This window comes from Protomyctophum bolini (genome assembly GCF_963924005.1).
Source record: "Protomyctophum bolini genome assembly, chromosome: 17".
Taxonomy (NCBI): Eukaryota; Metazoa; Chordata; class Actinopteri; order Myctophiformes; family Myctophidae; genus Protomyctophum; species Protomyctophum bolini.
Window position 1 is genome coordinate 13,514,281 of NC_137878.1, and position 20,000 is coordinate 13,534,280.

Sequence of the window (20,000 nt, forward strand, 5' to 3'; positions counted from 1 at the left end):
ACTGTACTGTACTGTACTGTACTGTACTGTACTGTACTGTACTGTACTGTACTGTACTGTACTGTACTGTACTGTACTTACATTTATGGATTCAAGGATGTCTCTCTGTACCAGTGAAGCTGTGCTGTACTCCTGTGTCTCCTGTGTGCCTTGGCCTGTACACTATAGCCCCCAGGGTATATAGCTGCATGCGGCGGACATCTTTTCTCACCCATCACAGTTGTCATGTTCAATCATCCTGTCCTTCACCATTCATCACTGTGCCTGACTGCTATCAGCAGCTACAGTGACGCCAAGGGCGTCGGCGAGGGAAAGGCTCATTGTGAATTGATTTATCTTCATTTGACATGGACATCACAGCCATGTTGGACACACCAGCTGCGTTGCTTAAGTGTTTTAGCAGATGTGCTAATGTTCAACACCTGTCCAGATGACATGTTAATAATACTCCCGGCTCCCAGAACCAATGTGCTTATAAGCTTACTGTCATACACAGGTCAATAGCTCTCTGGAATTCCGCCCAGACATATCAATAACAATATCACTTTCAAAATGCATATGAAGTTGTGAACTTCATATGCAAGAAATATCTTGCCAAATAAACAGGATAACAGCATACGCTTTAAATTCTATAGTCTGCCTGCTTCAATATATCTCTTGCCTCGTTGTTTGTATACATGCAGTGGGTCTTTTACTTCTACTTTTTGCCATTTGCAACCCCCTCTCGGAACCATGAGGGTCCCTGGACCTCACTTTGAGAACTCTGACTCTGTTTGAGTCAGAGAATGGAAGACAACCTTAATCAGTATAATTGGTAAGTGAAGGAAGTACTTAAGAGGCCCAATGTCTTTCCAATATAGATGCTGTGCATCGAGCCTATCACATGAAGACAGATTGAAAATGACTGAAGCTATCCCTTAAGCCCTACTTTATACCTCAAGCTATTATACTGTATGGTTAAAGATCCAAATTATGACAGCAAGCCCCAGATAAAGATCCACTGATAGGATCAGATTTGCATCCAAATAAAGTATCTCGCCTCGTACGTCAGTTCGAACTCATGCCATCTGGGCGAAGATGCAGAACTTTGAAATGGGGAAATGTTTAGTAGAAGTGTTGTGAAATGGGGAAATGTTTAGTAGAAGTGTTGTGAAATGGGGAAATGTTTAGTAGAAGTGTTGTGAAATAGGGAAATGTTTTGTAGAAGTGTTGTACCTTCAGCCATTGCGGCATTAAACAAACTGATAGGAGGGTTTGTGTGTATACTGAGGGCATGTGTTGCCTTGGTGTTCTGTTGTTATGTTGCTATAGTGTTCCGTGCTATAGGGTAACGTGTTCTTTCCGTCAGAAACAGAATGTGAAGACGAACATCCCTGAGGGGAAGAGGGACAATAAAGACAACAGTTATTATCATTACCTGTCGGGCGTCCTCCTCTTGCCGTTCTCGTTGACGTCCATCAGCAGCTCGGAGGAGTCCACCGGGGAGGAGGTGGTGGAGGTGTCCAGGAGCAGCTGCTCGTGCTGGGCCAGGTACTGGGCCGGGTTCTGCTTGGCCAGCCGTGCGCAGTGGAGCAGCTCCCTCTGCAGCAGGGGCAGGTTGGCCTGGAGGAGAGGGAGGGGGATTTAAACTGTTAGAACAGTGGAGCAGCTCCCTCTGCAGCACCACTGAAAAACCTATGTTTCTATGTCAGTGGTTCTCTAACTTTTTCATGTCATGGACACCCAGAATTATGGCCACATGAAAATATGTTGTTCCAGGGACCCCCCAGAAGCAAAGATTTGAGATAAAAAGTTCACTCTGAAAGAATATATATCAAAGATTTGTGCCACAAAAATCTCGTAGCTTTGCTACGAGCTTGTAGATCTGCTATTTTCCAATAGTAGTAGTATAACATAATGCTTAAAACATCTAAAAGGGTTCACGTCCTGAATGGGTGGGGGGATTAGTGCGTAGAAAAATAGAGAGAGATACAGGGAGAGAGTGAGAGAGGGGTAAAAAAGAAAAGAAAATAACCCCATAGAAGTGATGTTTTACGTACGTGTCACACCGACCACAAACATCTCATTACCTCTGAACCACCCAGTTCAGAACCTTCCCGTCACCCAGAATGCATCAGCGCCTGCCAAAAAGCTCGCCAAAGATAAAACACAAAACAGAACACCTTGAAGAACCGGTGAGACTGTCGTCTTCAAAAGAAGCAATTTTCTTTCGTCAAGAAAGGACTGCTATTTTCTGTCTTTTAGGTGTACTGTGGGGGTCTGTTTCCCCGTGTGGACTTGTAGTCGGGACTTCAAAGGCTACTGACGGCGTGCGCTTTTAAGGCGAGATGATGAAAGTATTGCGTGGGTCGGGATCTGAGAACGAGAAAGCGCCGGGGTCTATTTTCGGAGTGAAAACATCTTTGTGTGGTCGTTAATGTTGTTACGTCTCTCCATTTCTTTTATATATTTTTCCTTTTCTTTTTGTATCCTATACTGACTCACCTGCCAGTGAGGCGGCTCCACCGGGAGGAGATAGAGCTTTCATCTGACTCCTCCCGCACAACACTCCCATAGCTGACAGGTGCCGCCCCAGCCCACTGTGCAGTGGCAAATATCACCATCCCCACCCGGCTTCCCTTCCCTGAACACAGGCTAACTGTGTTCTTATCCACTCGACAAAGCCGGATGCACTACGTGGATTTGACACATTTTGAAATAAATAAATAATAACTTTCACTTTTGGTACTTTAATTTTGATGCAAATACTGTGTACTTTTACTTTCAAGTAAAACAATTTAATCCATGTTATACAATTTACTTGTATCAGAGGATGTTTATATTTTGGCGTTGACCTGACAGAGAAGATTTGACCTGACAGAGAAGATTTTTTCATTTTATTGCTTGCTTGCTCGATTAAAAAACTGTGTTGCTCCAGTGCCTTCCTTCCACTTTATATTGTGGTATATGCTTTTTTTTAACTTAAGTAAAATAATCTCAGTACTTCTACCACCACCACAACAGTGCTTTCTTATTTGTCGTACAGTACTAGCCTTGCCCCCACCGCCCACCCACCCTGCTGTAATTGGCTGCAATGAAGAAGGGAAAAAAAAGGCAAACGGCAGCCATCCCCCATACCTGCCCGAGTTAATGGTCCGTTAATAGTTTATGATCGTAATTACCCCGTGGAAAAAGAGGGTAGAATTGATTGCTTTGACCTCGCTGAACTCGTCTGCCATTAATTGGAGGTCATCCTAATTGTGCGAGACGTGGGACGCATTTAGATATGGGGGGGGGGGTGTTAAGGGAGACGCAAGAGGTGGGGAAAAACAGCACCCGATACATTTTTCACTCTATGGCGGAAAGGGGCTTATTTTTCACTTACGGCGGAAAGCTATGTGCTTTGATTGACTGACGGAATACTTTATTAACACATTTGTTTACAGTACATGTACCGGTAGTACAGTCAATAATATGTTTTTATATATGTAAAAAAGAAAGTTTAGTTGCACAGTTTTGTAGCAAAAGTTTGCCAAAGCACATTGGGAAGCCCTTTATTTGTACGATTTGTGGGAAAAGCCACATCTCAGGTGGGAAAGCATGGGGGAAGCCCTTTATTTGTACAATTTGTACAATCGCCTTGATCTCATAAAATGGTGGTCCGTGGCTCAAGTGCCAAATAAATAATGGACGTTGATATTGAAAAGGGTTGAAATCCACTGTGTTTATATGGTGCATCAATCCACGTTGTTGCCGTCCCCTCTTCACGCCAGCAAACAGTGTGTTTATTCTACACATCGTCGGCACATTCCTCTCGTGCTGTCAGGACAGGGTGGAGAGAGAACACCCTGTTGGGCAGATAATGGAGCCTCTCGTGCTGTCAGGACAGGGGGAGAGAGAACACCCTGTTGGGCAGATAATGGAGCCTCTCGTGCTGTCAGGACAGGGTGGAGAAAGAACACCCTTTTGGGCAGATAATGGAGCCTCTCGTGCTGTCAGGACAGGGGGAGAGAGAACACCCTTTTGGGCAGATAATGGAGCCTCTCGTGCTGTCAGGACAGGGGGAGAGAGAACACCCTTTTGGGCAGATAATGGAGCCTCTCGTGCTGTCAGGACAGGGGGAGAGAGAACACCCTGTTGGGCAGATAATGGAGCCTCTCGTGCTGTCAGGACAGGGGGAGAGAGAACACCCTTTTGGGCAGATAATGGAGCCTCTCGTGCTGTCAGGACAGGGAGAGAGAGAACACCCTTTTGGGCAGATAATGGAGCCTCTCGTGCTGTCAGGACAGGGTGGAGAGAGAACACCCTGTTGGGCAGATAATGGAGCCTCTCGTGCTGTCAGGACAGGGGGAGAGAGAACACCCTGTTGGGCAGATAATGGAGCCTCTGGTGCTGTCAGGACAGGGGGAGAGAGAACACCCTGTTGGGCAGATAATGGAGCCGGGTAGAGAAAGGCCCGAGCCTTTATTTTGAGAACTTGTGGAGACGTGTCATTAACCCGTCTCACGTGGCACGCGTCCCGACAATAGATTACGTCATGGCAGGCTGGCCGCCGTGCGGTTTATGATTGCCTCTTCCCCTTCCAGTAAATAGCCACCGCTGAGGTTGTTCGTGGCGGCGGATATTAAGGATATTAAGGGGTGGGGTGAGGGGCTCAGTGCGGCCTAGCATTAGCGTAATGAAAAACCTTGGACCCTGACGCATGTCATCGCGGGCAGCTGTGCCTGTGTGCACACCTATAAACATGCGCGGGTGTTGTGAGTGCGCGAGCGCGCACAAATGTACAGTCGTCAACCCCCCACCCCCCCACCATCCCCACCACTCTATCCTGCCATATGGTAGCTGGCATTAAAGGGCCCTTCGAGACAAGACACTAAAATTAGACTAGGGAGAGAGAGAGGGAGAGAGAAAGATAGAGGGAACGATGGAAAGAGAAAAAAGAAAGGAGGGGGGGGGGGGAACGACTTGCATCTTTGATTCTCCAGTCGTCCCAGTGATACACTAACCATCTGGTAAGGAGAGGAGAGGAGAGGAGAGGAGAGGAGAGGAGAGGAGAGGAGAGGAGAGGAGCAAACAGAGCAACATAGAGAGATATGATGAAGGCACACGAGAGGAAGCAAATGCGCAGCTAAAGCCTAATTCATGCCTAATTTAGTGATCCTTCCTAAGCCGTAGTCACTCGCCCCAAAAGAGTCGACCTACAAGCTCAAAAATATTTTGAAGCATGATGCCGTAGTATGACGCAGTATAAATTAGGCTTAAAATGAGCGAATGGGACGAGTGCAACGGGGGGAGGCGGTTGGGAGACGGACAGAGTGAGAGACAACACGCAGTCCCGGTTTGCGCCTCTGCGTTCCATTAACAGCCAGTAAAGCCATGCTAGTGGGGCCAATTTGTGCAATGCAGCGCAGGCATGTGGGACCTCAGTGGGAGTGACACTGTAGCCTTGTGAATGTCAGTCCACACACACACACACACATGCACGCACACGCACGCACACACACATGCACGCAAACCAGACCACGGTGGTGACAAGCTAAGTGACTGTCTTGTCCCCATAAAAACATATGCCATAAAGCTGTCCCTCACACACTAAGGAAGGCAGATGGAAGTCTTGAGATGGAAGGGCGGATAGAAAAGGCAAGGACAAAGAGGCAAGAAGCCACAGGAAGCTGACCAGATCTGTAGTGGAGCTAGATCACTTCAGTAGTGAAGGCTAGATCTTCAGTATTGAAATTAGAGCACTTACGAGTGGCTGCGATTTTGAAACTCCCCTGCACTTTACCGTTTTTATGATGTTTTAGCTTACTGTATATCATGAAATGTTCAGATGAATTGAATATGAAGGAAACAAGCCTAGTGTTTTCTTTGGTTTTAAATCATCTTAGCAGACCTTGTACTGAACTGTCAATCAATCAATCAATCAATCAATCAGGGCATCGTCTGGGCCCCACACGTGATCTCTTACCCCACGGCAAAAGACGGAACGTGAAAGCAGGATACAAATGGACCTTTCTCTCAGGTTCTTGTCTCCCAGACTGGGGAAAGGCACTCCCCGGGCGGGGAGATGCCTGGACTGAAGCAAGCCACACTGTGACAAATGGGCCACGGCGGGGCAGCGGCCCGATGAGGGCTCCTTACACTCTGTATTACTGCGCTAATGGTTGAGAAAGGGAAGTGCCCGCTGAAAATGTGGCTTGAGTTGGGGGAAAACAAATGGAGCCTGAGAGAGACAGAGAGACAGACAGAGAGAGAGACAGAGAGAGAGAGAGAAAGAGAGAGAGAGAGAGAGACAGAGAGAGAGAGAGAGAGAGAGAGAGAGAGAGAGAGAGAGAGAGAGAGAGAGAGAGAGAGAGAGAGAGACAGAGAGAGAGACAGAGAGAGAGAGAGAGAAGAGAGAGAGAGAGAGAGAGAGAGAGAGAGAGAGAGACAGAGAGAGAGACAGACAGACAGAGAGAGAGGTTGGAAGCAGAGTACATGAAAGAGGACATTGTCCTCGGGCCAAAACCAGACGGGCCATGCTTGGTTCGCCAGTGGTGGATACGCGAGTTCCACCAACACATTTCCAGAGCAAAAACATGGACGTGTAGTTAGCTGTTATGTGAGACCTTGAGGTCTTAAATAGGAGAGGAGAGTGATGAAGATGTTTGTTCGTACTGAGATGGCTTCTTCAACCCACTTGAAAAAGAGAGAGGGGGAGGTAGAGAGAGAACGAGAGAGACACATTTTGATTAGCCCGGGCCGGGCGTGGAGACAACGGAACGGTGGGTCAAAGAGGCCTTATTTTTACAGCAATAAAAGATCTGAAAGAGCGAGCGAGGGAAAGGTATTTTCACGATATATAAACGAGGAGAAGATAGAGACAAGAACGAGAGAGAGGGTGGGGGGGGGGGGGGGGGGGGAGAGACATGCACTCGAGAAATGGAGGGGGGACGGGGGGGTAGAAAAACACAGGGCAGAAGTATTCACATCTGGGTCTGGGCTGTATCTCAAATGCGTTCCAGATTTTGTCGGAGCGGGCGGTCGGACTGGCAGGCAAGCGGGTCGTGCAGGCAGGCCTGGCTGGCTGGTTTTCTGGGGCTATACAGTACAACAACAGGCCTGGCTGGCTGGTTTTCATACAGTACAACACTGGCTGGTTTTCTGGGCTATACAGTACAACAACAGGCCTGGCTGGCTGGTTTTCTGGGGCTATACAGTACAACAACAGGCCTGGCTGGCTGGTTTTCTGGGGCTATACAGTACAACAACAGGCCTGGCTGGCTGGTTTTCTGGGGCTATACAGTACAACAACAGGCCTGGCTGGCTGGTTTTCTGGGGCTATACAGTACAACAACGTCGTATTCATGCGTACCTTGAGGAAGGGAATGACGAAGGGTCGCAGGGGGAAGTTGGTGGCTTCTTGGAGCTTGGAGTGAAATTCTTCGATGGTTAGCGTGGAATTCTGTTGCGGAGAGAGAGAGAGAGAGGCGAGGGAGGGAGGGGGAGAGAGTAGAGGGGAAAACACATCAGTCCATATGGAAAGCATTAGGCGAGAATATTACTTATTGGAAGCAAAGTTATATCCTGGGTTTTGGGGCTGTGGTAATAGGAAACATATGTCGGAGGGAACACAAGAGAAATACCACCGTAGACAACAAAGACAGACATCTCATTCAATTACCCAGACAAATACACACATACGAAAGCTTGAGTTTATATGGAACTCTGAGGGTGGGCAAATGGAACCAAATGGACCCGAGAGTCCAGTTGGTTCCATTTGTCCACCCTTCCATTTTGTCCACTCAAATGGACACTGAGTATTTTACTGCAACTATTCACAGAAAAAAAGTCCAAATGTTTCGATCCACGTTTTCTTGCAATTTAAGTTAAAGTTAAATTAACACTGAGGATTACAAGATGCATGTGGCATGGGACACCACTTCTCTCGCCTTCTCGAACGCGATCGTGGCGCGAGAATCGCAGATGAAAGCTGAGCAGTATAGGTAAATATTGAGACGACGACACTCGACTCATACGCATAGACTACATGATGTTGACATCTTATTATATTATTTTATCCATATTTTACGTTTATCCACTTCATCCGTACTATCCACATCTCACTTGAGTAGGAATGAAAAGACAAGTGAATAACGGTGTGAAATAAAGAAAGAAAAAAGAAAAACAACTACTTTACTTTTACCCTGGTTTTTCCGCTTTCCCAATTACTTCAGTTTCTTTAAGAGGATTAAATAAATAAAAGTTTTCATGAGAACGAATGTCCCTGAAAGACGTTTGATCTTCGACAAACATCTCGTGGCATTTTGCATACCACACGTCGATGTGCAGTTTTTAAATATTACCCCAGGGGCTTCGGCTCTCTGTCAGAATTGTTTGGATAACAGTCTACAGTACATACACATGTATCTCATATGAACTATATGTATGTAAATCCTTCAGCTTTTAAATATTATGGTGGGCTATATTCCTGTCGAGAACCTGCTTGGGCTGATCCTAATTCCTCCACAGGGGGATTAGAGTGTGGAGGTGTGCTTTTTTTTTCCTGCATGTAATTGTCTTTGACATATCCAACACCTGGCTATCGCATTTGGATGTACACACACAGAGACACACACTCAAGCACTCACACATACACACACACACGCACGCCCACGCACACGCACACACACACACACACACACACACACACACACACACACACACACACACACACACACACACACACAGCCTCTGTCCACACAGATTTTACGCGCACACACAGGCTATTATTATCGGTGTAAAAACAGTACATGGAGACAGCCAGCTCCACAACGATCCACGCCCGTCTGTCTGCAGCTCTCTCTCTCTCTCTCTCTCTCTCTCTGTCAATTTTCCGGTTCTTGCTCACGATGCCGGCACATCATGGCGGCGTCGTGAGCTTGTAAATATTTCTGTCTGTCTGTCTGTCTGTCTGTCTGTCTGTCTGTCTGTCTGTCTGTCTGTCTGTCTGTCTGCGTGTTGTCAGCCAGCAGATAACAGCCAGGCCTGCAGACTTCAATACATTATGATAGCAAAGGGACAGGTCATTGTCCAGATATTGCACTCGAACGTGTGTGTGTGTGTGTGTGTGTGTGTGTGTGTGTGTGTGTGTGTGTGTGTGTGTGTGCGTGCGTGCGTGCGTGCGTGTGTGTGTGTGTGTGTGTGTGTGTGTGTGTGTGTGTGTGTGTGTGCGTGCGTGCGTGCGTGTGTATGTTTGTGTTTGTGTACGCACGTGAGTGTGTGTGCACAAGCTTTGGCAGGTCCATGTTTTAAAGACCAAGCCTCATTGAGTCATTGCCACCTCTCTCTCTCTCTCTCTCTCTGCTGGTTCTTATGACAGTCTCCCATTAGCTGACCACACAGCACAGACGATATTTTCAACATTACATACTGTATGTCACAAAGACAGACAGACAGACAAGACAGACAGACAGACAGACAGACAGACAGACAGACAGACAGACAGACAGACAGACAGACAGACAGACAGACAGACAGACAGACAGACAGACAGACAGACAGTGTGCACACGAGAAGGGAATGAGCACAGAAGCATATAAGCAGCACAAACAAACCGGGAAAAGACAACAAAAAAATTAAAGAGAGAACATATTTCTCTCCAACCATCCCCCCCCCCCCCCCCCCCCTCCTTCCCGCTCTCTCTGTTATTTCCCAGACCTGAATTTTGTTGCGTTCAGGCTTACATCTGTTCGCCCAGATTGCGTCGGGGCTGTTTCTTGACAGCTAGCGAATACTCCCGAGTCTGCAACTCTCCCTCTCTCGCCGGCGCACAACTAGCTAATTAACAGTGTCACTCTTTCCAAATGGATGGAGGGAAAAGAGAGAGAGAGAGAGAGAGAGAGAGACGCGAGCCAAAAGGACGGGTGCGGGCGAGACGGATTAGAAAAATAAACAGTGTGGCTATACTCTGTGTGGCTAATTAAAAAAAAAAAAATAATCTCCCCCCCCATCCCCTCCGTTCCCTCCCGCCTTAAATCGGTCTTCCTTCTCGTACTCCTCGGATCGTTTGCGCTATATAGCGATAAATCTAACATGTGTTGCACACCATTCTCCCAGTGATGAAGCTCGCCGCGTGAGCTAACGACGGATGTGTACACAGTTGTGTCAAGCACCGAAAATATCAGATCCACAAGCTCACTAAGCAGTACTTTAACGTGGGATGCTCAAGTGAAGGCCTTAAGCATCAAGACGCAACACATCTGAGCTACTGCGAAGGCATCAAGACACAACACATCTGAGCTACTGCGAAAGGCATCAAGACACAACACATCTGAGCTACTGCGAAGGCAAGCAAATCTGTTGTTTTTTTAGGTACGCGAGCTTTGATTCGAGGCTCGTCTCGTTTCGTGGGAATCGAGCGTATCGGCAGCTGTAAATAAACAAGGCCCGGGGGGCTTGGAAAGTGGCTCCTTGTGTCGATGCCACGCGATGAGCCGGTAACATCTCTTGAGGTGCGACCGTCGTGATTCATTTTTGTTTGATATTATTTCTTTGTTTTTCTGCACGGTTTCTCCACCGCAACGGTTTGTTCAAATTGAGTCCTTTACATGAACAACTTGATATACTGACACTATATTGTGATGCATTCGCTAGGTTTGGTGTCGTTCCCATAGCAGTGCATGAATCTAGAGAAATTATGAAACATTGTACATTACACGTCTAAACTTTAGGCGTACAATGTTTCATAATTTCTCTCCCTTTAGACTAAACTAAACTAAACTGAACTGTGGGAAGTCAATGAGTGTGTTTGTTGACCAAAAGCAGTTCAGTAACTTACCACCAGCCCCAGCACCAGGGTGCGGACGCGCTCGCCGATCTCGGGTGAGATGTCGTTGCCGAACTGCTGCAGCGTGGTGAGGAAGCGCTTGAGCTTGCTGAGTTGCCGGGCGCCACAGGCGGGCGGCAGCTGCTGATTGGCCAGCGAGGACGAGGAGGAGGAGCTAGGGCCGTTGCTGTAGCCGTTGGGCGGAGACGGGGCGCCGTTGAGCGCCGTGGGGGAGTGGCTGCTGCCGTTGGTTACTAGACGAAATGAGAGATGCTTTTATGACAATTAGACCATCTACGTACAAGAGCTGATAGATCTTCTATCTTTGCTATATTAATTTGTTTCTAAAGATGATTGACAACTTTTTATATTGTGATAATTATTACCAAACCTATTAGAAAAACATTTGTTTTACACGCAGTAAAACAAAAAAACTAAGAAAACAGGTTTATAGTTGCGCAGTTTTGTAGCAAACGTTTGCCACATCTAACGTGGGAAAGCACATGGGAAAGCCCTTTTTTGTACTTTTTGTGCCTCCTTGCGCCCCCCCATGCCCCCCCCCCCCCTACCTCACGAAAACAAATTTCACCCACTCTTTTTCTTGTAAAACCGTGATATGACAATAATTCAGTCTGACAGAATTAGAGATAAAGCATATCCCCACCAGACGTAAAACTGAAAGTTCATGGGGAAATCAAACCCTGGAAGCAACAATGCTTTTTGTGTAAAAAGTCCCAGTGGGATTGCTGTCGGAATCAATGTTCAAAACCCCGAAATCTGTAGCTGATATTCGGGCGGAATTTCAATTCAAACAGTTGACATTTCAAGCCCGATCGAACCTTCCAAACACCTGACATCACCGCTGTGTGCAGCACATACGTAAACATCAATGTTCTTCTCTCTGGTATTATTGCCACTGGCAGCTGCGGGTTCTTGTACGTACTGTACATACATACATACATACATACATGATTTTGTTTCAAAAAGCGAGAAGCCCTTCAGCAGCAGCACGCTATAATGTCTGTACAGATTCCTGGAGAGGTCGCTCCGCTCGTTCGGACTGATTTGCCTTCCGAAAAACGAGTGGTTAGGTTTGCAATGCCGGGCATTTGTTTCCAATCAGGGTTGTGAACCCGCTTTCATCCCCTGCATAAAAAAAGAAAAACATGTTTTGGGGGGGGACCCTCTACCCTCTAACTCCTTCCCTGCAGTCTAAACAAGAAGGGACGGGGCGACCCCCCGCTGTGCCCGTGTATATTGGCAGGGCAAGGGGGGGCAGGGGGGGACTCGAACTATGTGCACAGCGGCATGAAGCCCTTTTCTTCCTCTCTCTCTTCTCTCTCACTAACAAGATTAGGTTCTGATTCACGAACCGCTCAGTCCCTCGCTGGCCCGCGTCCAAACCCACCGGCGTAACGAGAGGCAGAGAGAGAGTCAGCGAGAGAGAGAGAGAGAGAGAGAGAGAGAGAGAGGGAGGAAAGATACATCTACTTGAGCTACATCTGCTGACAATTACATCGCAAAGGAGGGGAGGCAGTTGAAATCAAAGCGCGGCGCTTTGTTAAAACCTTTGCTGTGCGTAATGAGAGAGCAAGAGAGAGAGAAAGAGAGAGAGAGGGGTGGGGGTGTTGGGGGGGCTTCCTCCATCGTCGCTCAGGAGCTACTGAGTTCCGACGTTAATTGCCAGGGAGTCATCGTCCTTGTTTCTAAAGGTGGGGGAGAAAGAGTGAGAGCGAGAAAGAGAGAGAGGCAGGGAGACGGAAGGTAAACGAGAGGGGTGAGACAGAGGTAGAGGACGGGGGGGGGGGAGAGCAAAGACGGTTTGATCTCGACTTCATGTTTGATGTCGACTTCATTCAACAGAGCCGGAGTCTGTGTCAAACCGTCGGAACGAATTGAACCACGTGAAGCTTACATCCTTCAACTCTCGTGCCGTTTCACATGGGAGGAGGTTTACCACTTTAAACCCCATACGTTGTTGAGTGGAGTCCCCCGGGGCTCTATATGCTAGTGGCCTTTCTGTTTTCTGCAAAAACCTTTTCTCTGAATACAGATGCTGGGGTTTAAGCGGTTAAGTGAATGCTAGGGCAGTGATTCCCATTCCTTCTGGGACCCCGATCTACACCGTCACATGCTCCTTGTGTACAAATGCGGCCAATCATTGATTTTACTTTGAAGGAATTGAATAACCTGACCTTTATGCTTTATGAGGTTACAGTGACCTTTCACCTTACGAGGACATTTTTGCAAATAGCATGGAAGTTTCCGGCATGCGTTGTCGTCGCATTCACAGGCTGAGATGTATGTACGTGCATACTGTACATATGTATGCCGACATACATATGTACGGACATATGTATGTACGTACAAAACGTATGTACTGACATACGCAAGTACAGATGGACAGGCTTTTCCCCACTATTTGTCTCTACTGAATGGCCACCGTCTAATTGCCAGCCAGGTGTGAGAGGAAACCTTTTCAACCTGCCAAATGTCGCCATAGTTTAGACATACTATTGGCCTGACTGTCATTAGACCAAGAACCTACGTCAACCCTGACCGCAAGCGCGGGAGCAGCGCATGTTCGTGGATTTTAGGATGCATGGAGGGTGCATCAGGCATGGGTGGGCGGGGGTCCTACTCACATGTGGTGGGGGTGTAGGAGGTGTTGGGGTCCTACTCACATGTGGTGGGGGTGTAGGAGGTGTTGGGGGTCCTACTCACATGTGGTGGGGGTGTAGGAGGTGTTGGGGGTCCTACTCACATGTGGTGGGGGTGTAGGAGGTGTTGCGTGGCGCTCCCTGCGTGCTGGGTGGGGGTGGCATGGTGGGGGGAGTCAACCTGGACTGTGCCTTGACGTCCGCAGGTGAGTCGGGCATGGTGGAACGCTTCCCAGTGCGATCTACGAGGACAAAAAAAGAATACAACAAATTTAAAATTCATCTCAAGTTTCACAACAATATTCATATCAATAATAAAAGTAAACAAAAATATAAGCTAACAATGGGCGTGAACCAAAATAAATTGCAATAATAATCATTGAAGGTTTTTTATGAAAATGCATATATATAAAAAAACAAAACAACAACCCCTGAATTTACCATGATCCACAATTTTTAATATGTTATTTGGATGACCTTGAGGATCATAACATTAGATTGACTAGCCTATTCAGACCCTTGTGGCATTGACGTGACATTAAGCACCCGTCGACTGCGACCGTTGACAACATACGGCAAAAGTCAATTAATGTGTTGATTAGCTATAAGCCAGCTCCCGGGGAACGAATTAAGGAGACAGACATTACGGTGAAAAGATGCAGCTTTGCCACATCATATGTCTGTGTGTCACTGACGCATATGTTCAGGCTGTCAAATGAGAGATGAGAGAGAGAGAGAGAGAGAGAGAGAGAGAGAGAGAGGGAGAGAGAGAGAGAGACAGAGAGAGGGAGAGAGAGAGAGAGTAAATCTTCAGTGACTGTGAGTGCTCATTTCACCACCATCTGTGCCATTCTGCATGCCCACCGACTGGCATGTGTGCGCGCACCACACACACACACACACACAGTGCATAGTTACACCCGCGCACACATAAACACTAACACACATACATTGTCCCTTGATGCTTGAGTCCCTTGGTTCCACGTTCACATCTGTTCAGGAAGCGACAGACAAAAACCGAATGGAGAGATAACTCGTCTGAGCCACACGTTCAACCCCATCCCGCTACATGCGCACGCACGCACGCACGCACGCACACTACGCACATCAACATTTCGTGTGTTATGTAAGTTTACAAACCCTATCCCCAAACCTAACCCCACACAAAGCCACGTAAGTCGGAGTAATGCGATGTCGGAATTATGGGCAGTTCCCACTTATACAGCGGTGTTACGCAAATAACGTAGCCTGGTGTGCTTGTGTGCCTGTATACGTGAGTGAGGTAATTCTACCTTGTGAATTGTTGGATGCAGCATGTTCTAAACCCTGTACAACATGGAGGTCAGGCCACGGCGTTGTTACATGAATTTGCGTGCCGATTCCGATCTTAAGCGTCCTTGCAACAGCCTCATGACAAAACCCGCGCTGCTTTTGATATCCAACAACACTGTTTTATTTTTTGTTCTTTTTTTGTTACTGTGGGAAGCTGTCCCGTTCCACTCACATGGTGAAACATTCTCCTTGGACCCGCGGGCCTCTCTCTCCGAGAGACGTCACAAGTTATAGACCGCCATGACCTCGTTGCAGAGTAGACGAGTGATGTAATGCTCATGTAAGCTCGGAACGTTGGGCGACAGGGTGTGTGGGTGTCTGTGTGTGTGGAGGGGGGGCTTTGAGGTTGGGGTGGGCGGGTGGAGGAGGGGGAGTAACAGGAGAGAGAGCTACAGAAAAGAAAGCAAAGATAGAGAGAAGCTTCTGCAAACACTGAGAGTTACGCAATGCGGGAGATGCAACAGGGTGATGTAAGCCTGCAGACATCGGCCTTGTTGTGAGTGAGTGGCAGGTCTTCTTATTTCTTTTTTTTTCAATGATCCTTTGAGTTTTGGAGGGAGATACTTTAAAGGGACCAGTAGTGGTTGTTATGAAGAGACAAATAGTCTCCTTTGTGTCTCCATAGGAAACCACTGCTGAGCATCAAATTATTGGCTTAGGAAAAGAAAATCCATGAAGGGGGTGGGGGGGGGGGGGGGTGGGGAGTGTAATCGATGGAAGAAAAGCAATTTTGTAATCGAGTGTAATCGATAGAAGAAAAGCAATTTTTGGGGGTGAACTATGCGTTAAAACCTGGTGCTTCTCAAAGTGTGGTCCGGGGTACTCACGGGGGTATGTTGAGGGTGTTCCAGGGGGGTCCCCAGAAAAATGAGGAACAGTTTATTTAAAAACTTGGTTAATCACTCTTAACTAGGATGTAGCTTGTTAATTTTGTATTGATAATGACCACCTCATCGATCTTGCTTATTGATCTGGGCTTTTATCGAGCCCACTATTGAGCATTTTTGTAATATGTTGTGGAAAGACGTGAGATGAGATTTCTGAAGAGAACATGTATCTAACACAACCCAACTTGGTGAATAATATACCAACATTGCAGCATGCTCAGGGATACATTAATCGCTCCCCAAACTTTTGGAGTAGGGCACACAGTTTGCGTAAACAAAACATGTCTGCACATTGCAATCACGTTCACAGATAATAGTATACAACAACAAAATATGCCACTTTGGAGATAGTGATATTGTTTTCGTGGAACAATAACCAACATAATTACAGCCATCACGAGTCAACAGTATACATCTGAGAAGCAATCAAAATGTGTATTACAAATATGAAAGATGTTAGCAATTAAATATCTGAGGGGTGCACTTCTGATGATTAGGGTCGCGGGTTCGAGTCCCTCTATTCGGTCAGATCAAACCGCGGTGTGAGTGGCTGTTCACTTATGTTAATCAATGGCATCCCGGCGCTCGCCTGGAAATGAACCAGGACAAAGTGTGGAGCAAAACACGCCACAGGCAGCTCTTCACTTCCTTTGTAAGTTAATTGCGATGGTCTTCCAACACACCTCCCCCTTCCTGCAACACCCCCCCCCCCCCCCCCCCCCCCCCAGCCAGCCATGAGTGTAAGTTTATTTACTTGAGTACTTGAGGTAGGCCTACTGGTACTTTACGTAATTATTGTATGCTTCCACTGCACTTTTTATGAATTCATGGCATAGCCTTTAGTTAAACCTTGAGATAAACAATCATAAATAATATTTAATCAACAAATCAAAGCTATATTATATCTATTATTTAAAAATTCAAGCCATCATCAACCCACAGAATAACGACAAAATCCTACTGGTAGGTCAGTGTGTCACCTTGCTGTCTGATTAGATGTGATCATAATATCCCATTCAATGCATGACAGCATTCTAAGCCGCTGTTGTGAGCTTGTATATCGTCTATTTGCACCGTGCCACACGGCCATACGACGTATAAATCAAGCTTTATGGCGCTCTCCAATCCATTAAAGCGCGTGAGAGTCAAAAGCACTCATTGGCCTCTCCGGCATCCATCAAACATCTCCCGTTCAGGGGTGTCCATTGGAGGGACATCGCTGTCTGTCCGCCGGGCAGATATTTGGCACTGGCGGGCCAGTTAACACTCTCAGCCCGGTCGGTTTTAACGTGCGACGAATAAATGCCTGACGTGCATTAACGGCTCCGTCCCATTAAGTTCACAGACATTATAAGGCGACCGGGCGCGTACACTTTGTTTTCAAGGTTGTTTAGGGATGTCTTGTCGAGAAGGCTACAAGGCTGTTTTGAATTACTAATCTGAGGGCATATGAACAGAACAGGGTGACGACTGACAAGGAGGCTTGATTGTGGATTCTGTCTCAGTAGCCCTCCGACACGCACGCACGCACGCACACACACACACACACACACACACACACACACACACACACACACACACACACACACACACACACACACACACACACACACACCATTTATTTAGAAATCTAGTTTAGAAGGCTGAAAGGGTGAGGACAAAATGGCAAGTGTGACTAGAGTGGCTTAAATAGCAACACGTGTGTGTGTGTGTGTGTGTGTGTGTGTGTGTGTGTGTGTGTGTGTGTGTGTGTGTGTGTGTGTGCACGCGTGCCCACACACATGCACACACACAGACAAGACATTTTCTTATGTGCAAATGAATGGTGCACGGTCAAGCTGTTTTCAATGATGCGCTTCACTTGCGTTATTGTTATCCCTGCCCCGCAGTGTCCAAATGACCCTCCGAGGAGGCATTGGTATCGACTGAAGTGGCGGGGCGATCGGGTGCGTGGAAAGTGGTCTACTTTTGAGGATTCTGATCGATTTTACGCTCCGCATTCGCCTCACAGTGCTCTCCGTCCGATTCCCAAAGACAAGCACAATAGTGTCTGTTATTCCCTTACTTACTCATGGTGTTTGTTTGCATCTGGGTGTGTGTGCATGTGTGTGTGTGTGTGTGTGTGTGTGTGTGTGTGTGTGTGTGTGTGTGTGTGTGTGTGTGTGTGTGTGTGTGTGTGTGTGTGTGAGTGCGTGCGTGCATGCGTGTGAGAGAGAGATTTCCCATCAGAGCTCATGTCTGTGCGTTGGCTGTGGATGTGCATTGCTTTATCACTCATCTTAAGCACCTCGGCGGGAGGCCCGGATGAGTTTCACATGCTACCAGGGGTTATGTTTCTCTCATCTCCGCCCGGTAACCCGCCGTCCAATCATAACACTGACCCAGGTGTTAATCCCCAATTACGAGGCGGTAACCAGACTCAGACTTTCACAGTGCCGGTCGGCCCGCGGCGCCCTGTGGGACACGAGGACGGATCTTCTATCCAGATCACCCTGTTCTTGTTGTTCTTGTTTTTTCTCTAATTGACCAATTCCAAGTCTGTTGCATTTAATTTAATTTTCCTTCCAGAGTGCATTTGGGTGAATACATACTGTACTTGCAGTTGAACAGTGGAGCTGTTTAGCATTATTGTTAACTTGGACAGCATCCCTAGTTTTCACACATTAGCTGTGCCAAGTCACTCGGAAAGCCTCGGTTAAATAAACGAAAATGTGCTATTTTGGTTGTTCGGTATGCGAAAAATAAAGCTCTATACAGTACCTCCAAAAATGCTGTGCTTTTCACTATCAAACCTCATCACTTCCTGTAGTTTCCGGCCATGCCAGCTACCATTATTAAAAAATTGCAACCGCTTGAACCCTAGAGTCACTATTATGGGGCAAACTTTCAGGGAAAATAGCAGATCTACCAGCTCAAAATGTGTCATAACTAGATGCGTGTTGAGCTTATAGATTGACTATTTTCTTTTCAGTGTCGAGCCTAACATAGACAAGGGTCAACCAGGTATTATTGGTAAAATAAATAGCCAATCTACAAGAACACAGCATGCTGCATTGCAGCAAGTTGTGAGCTTGTAGGCTATACGTATACATCTGCTATTTTGTAATGCCTAAACAGCTGAAAGTCCTTAATTGTACGCAGGTCTTATCTAACCAATAGATCAACGCCAGTGGGGACAAGTGGAACCCTGACAATTAGCAAAAAAGCAATATACAGAATTATGGAAAATGTACGCCGGCGATTTAGCTGAAACCCTGACGTCTAAGTGCAACCATGTGCGATACGGTGACTCCTCTGTTTGACTCGGGCTCATTATAAAAAAACAAACATGCATGTAGGTTTCTTTGTGTGACTGGAACATGATGAATTACGCCCGAGTCATGTCACTCGGCCCCCTTCTTTTCTTAATGGCCCCGTGTATTTTCATAGGTAGGCTTTGAGCCAGGCGTACAGTATATGCCGGCTGGCAGCGCAGGCGTAAGACTATATGTTTCCACACAGTTATTCTGTTATATCCAGAGTTTATAAAATAAATACAGGCCGGAGCAGACGTTTAACAGAAAATAGCATAGTAAACCTCCCTGACTCTGGCCAGGTTTAAGAGCTATACAGTAGGATGGGATGCGAATGGAAAACGTGTGTGTGCGTGTGTGTGTGTGTGTGTGTGTGTGTGTGTGTGTGTGTGTGTGTGTGTGTGTGTGTGTGCGTGTGCAGTGTACACGCAAATGTATCTTTATCTCTGAGCCGTGGCAGAGCCCTGAGAACGGCCTTCTTGAAGTTTTCTGAGCATATTGTTGTTCCATATGCTCCATTCCATTCAGAATGAGGGAAAGAGAGGTAGCGACTGAAGCATAAACTAGCTTTTAAACCACCAACTCCACCATCCGCAGTTGAGTTCTAAAGTCCTCCAGAGTCTGCTGCAGAGTCTAAAGGAGCCCATTGTCACAGATACACACGGCGACACTCTATCCTCGAAATAAATGAAAAATAGTCTTGCAGCGTTCATGACAATTTGATTGCATTATAAGCTCTCTGCTCCTCCTTGCTGAAACCCAGCAGCTTGTGTGACTAAAACACATTTTTCGTACAAACTACCCCCCCACCCTTCTGGTATAGAGCCCTGATGAACCATATAAACCCTCTATTAATCCATAGGGTTAATATGAGCCACCAGGGCCCTATAGAGCCTTTTCTGTTATTGTGCATGGGGAACGAATTAGCTGCTATTTTCTGCGGAAGCTTTCCCTACAACACGGATGCTCCCTATAGCATTCTCTGCTCTCATTCTCTCCGAACTCAACTCACCAGGAGCAACAGACACACACGTTGTGTAGC

The 20,000-nt window shown here is 46.9% G+C and overlaps 1 protein-coding gene across 4 annotated transcripts in view; it reads right to left on the reverse strand.

Moving 5' to 3' along the window:
- The window catches only part of runx1t1 (RUNX1 partner transcriptional co-repressor 1), a 110,865-nt gene that overhangs the window by 20,729 nt on the left and 70,136 nt on the right, over window positions 1-20,000 (reverse strand). For all 4 annotated transcript variants that reach the window (XM_080788247.1, XM_080788245.1, XM_080788246.1 and 1 more), the window contains exons 2-5: window positions 13,551-13,688; window positions 10,799-11,040; window positions 7,334-7,423; window positions 1,418-1,602 (exon numbers count right to left, since the gene is read on the reverse strand). In XM_080788247.1, the coding sequence (XP_080644373.1) occupies window positions 1,418-1,602; window positions 7,334-7,423; window positions 10,799-11,040; window positions 13,551-13,688 (655 nt within the window). The remainder of the gene's footprint in view (window positions 1-1,417; window positions 1,603-7,333; window positions 7,424-10,798; window positions 11,041-13,550; window positions 13,689-20,000) is intronic.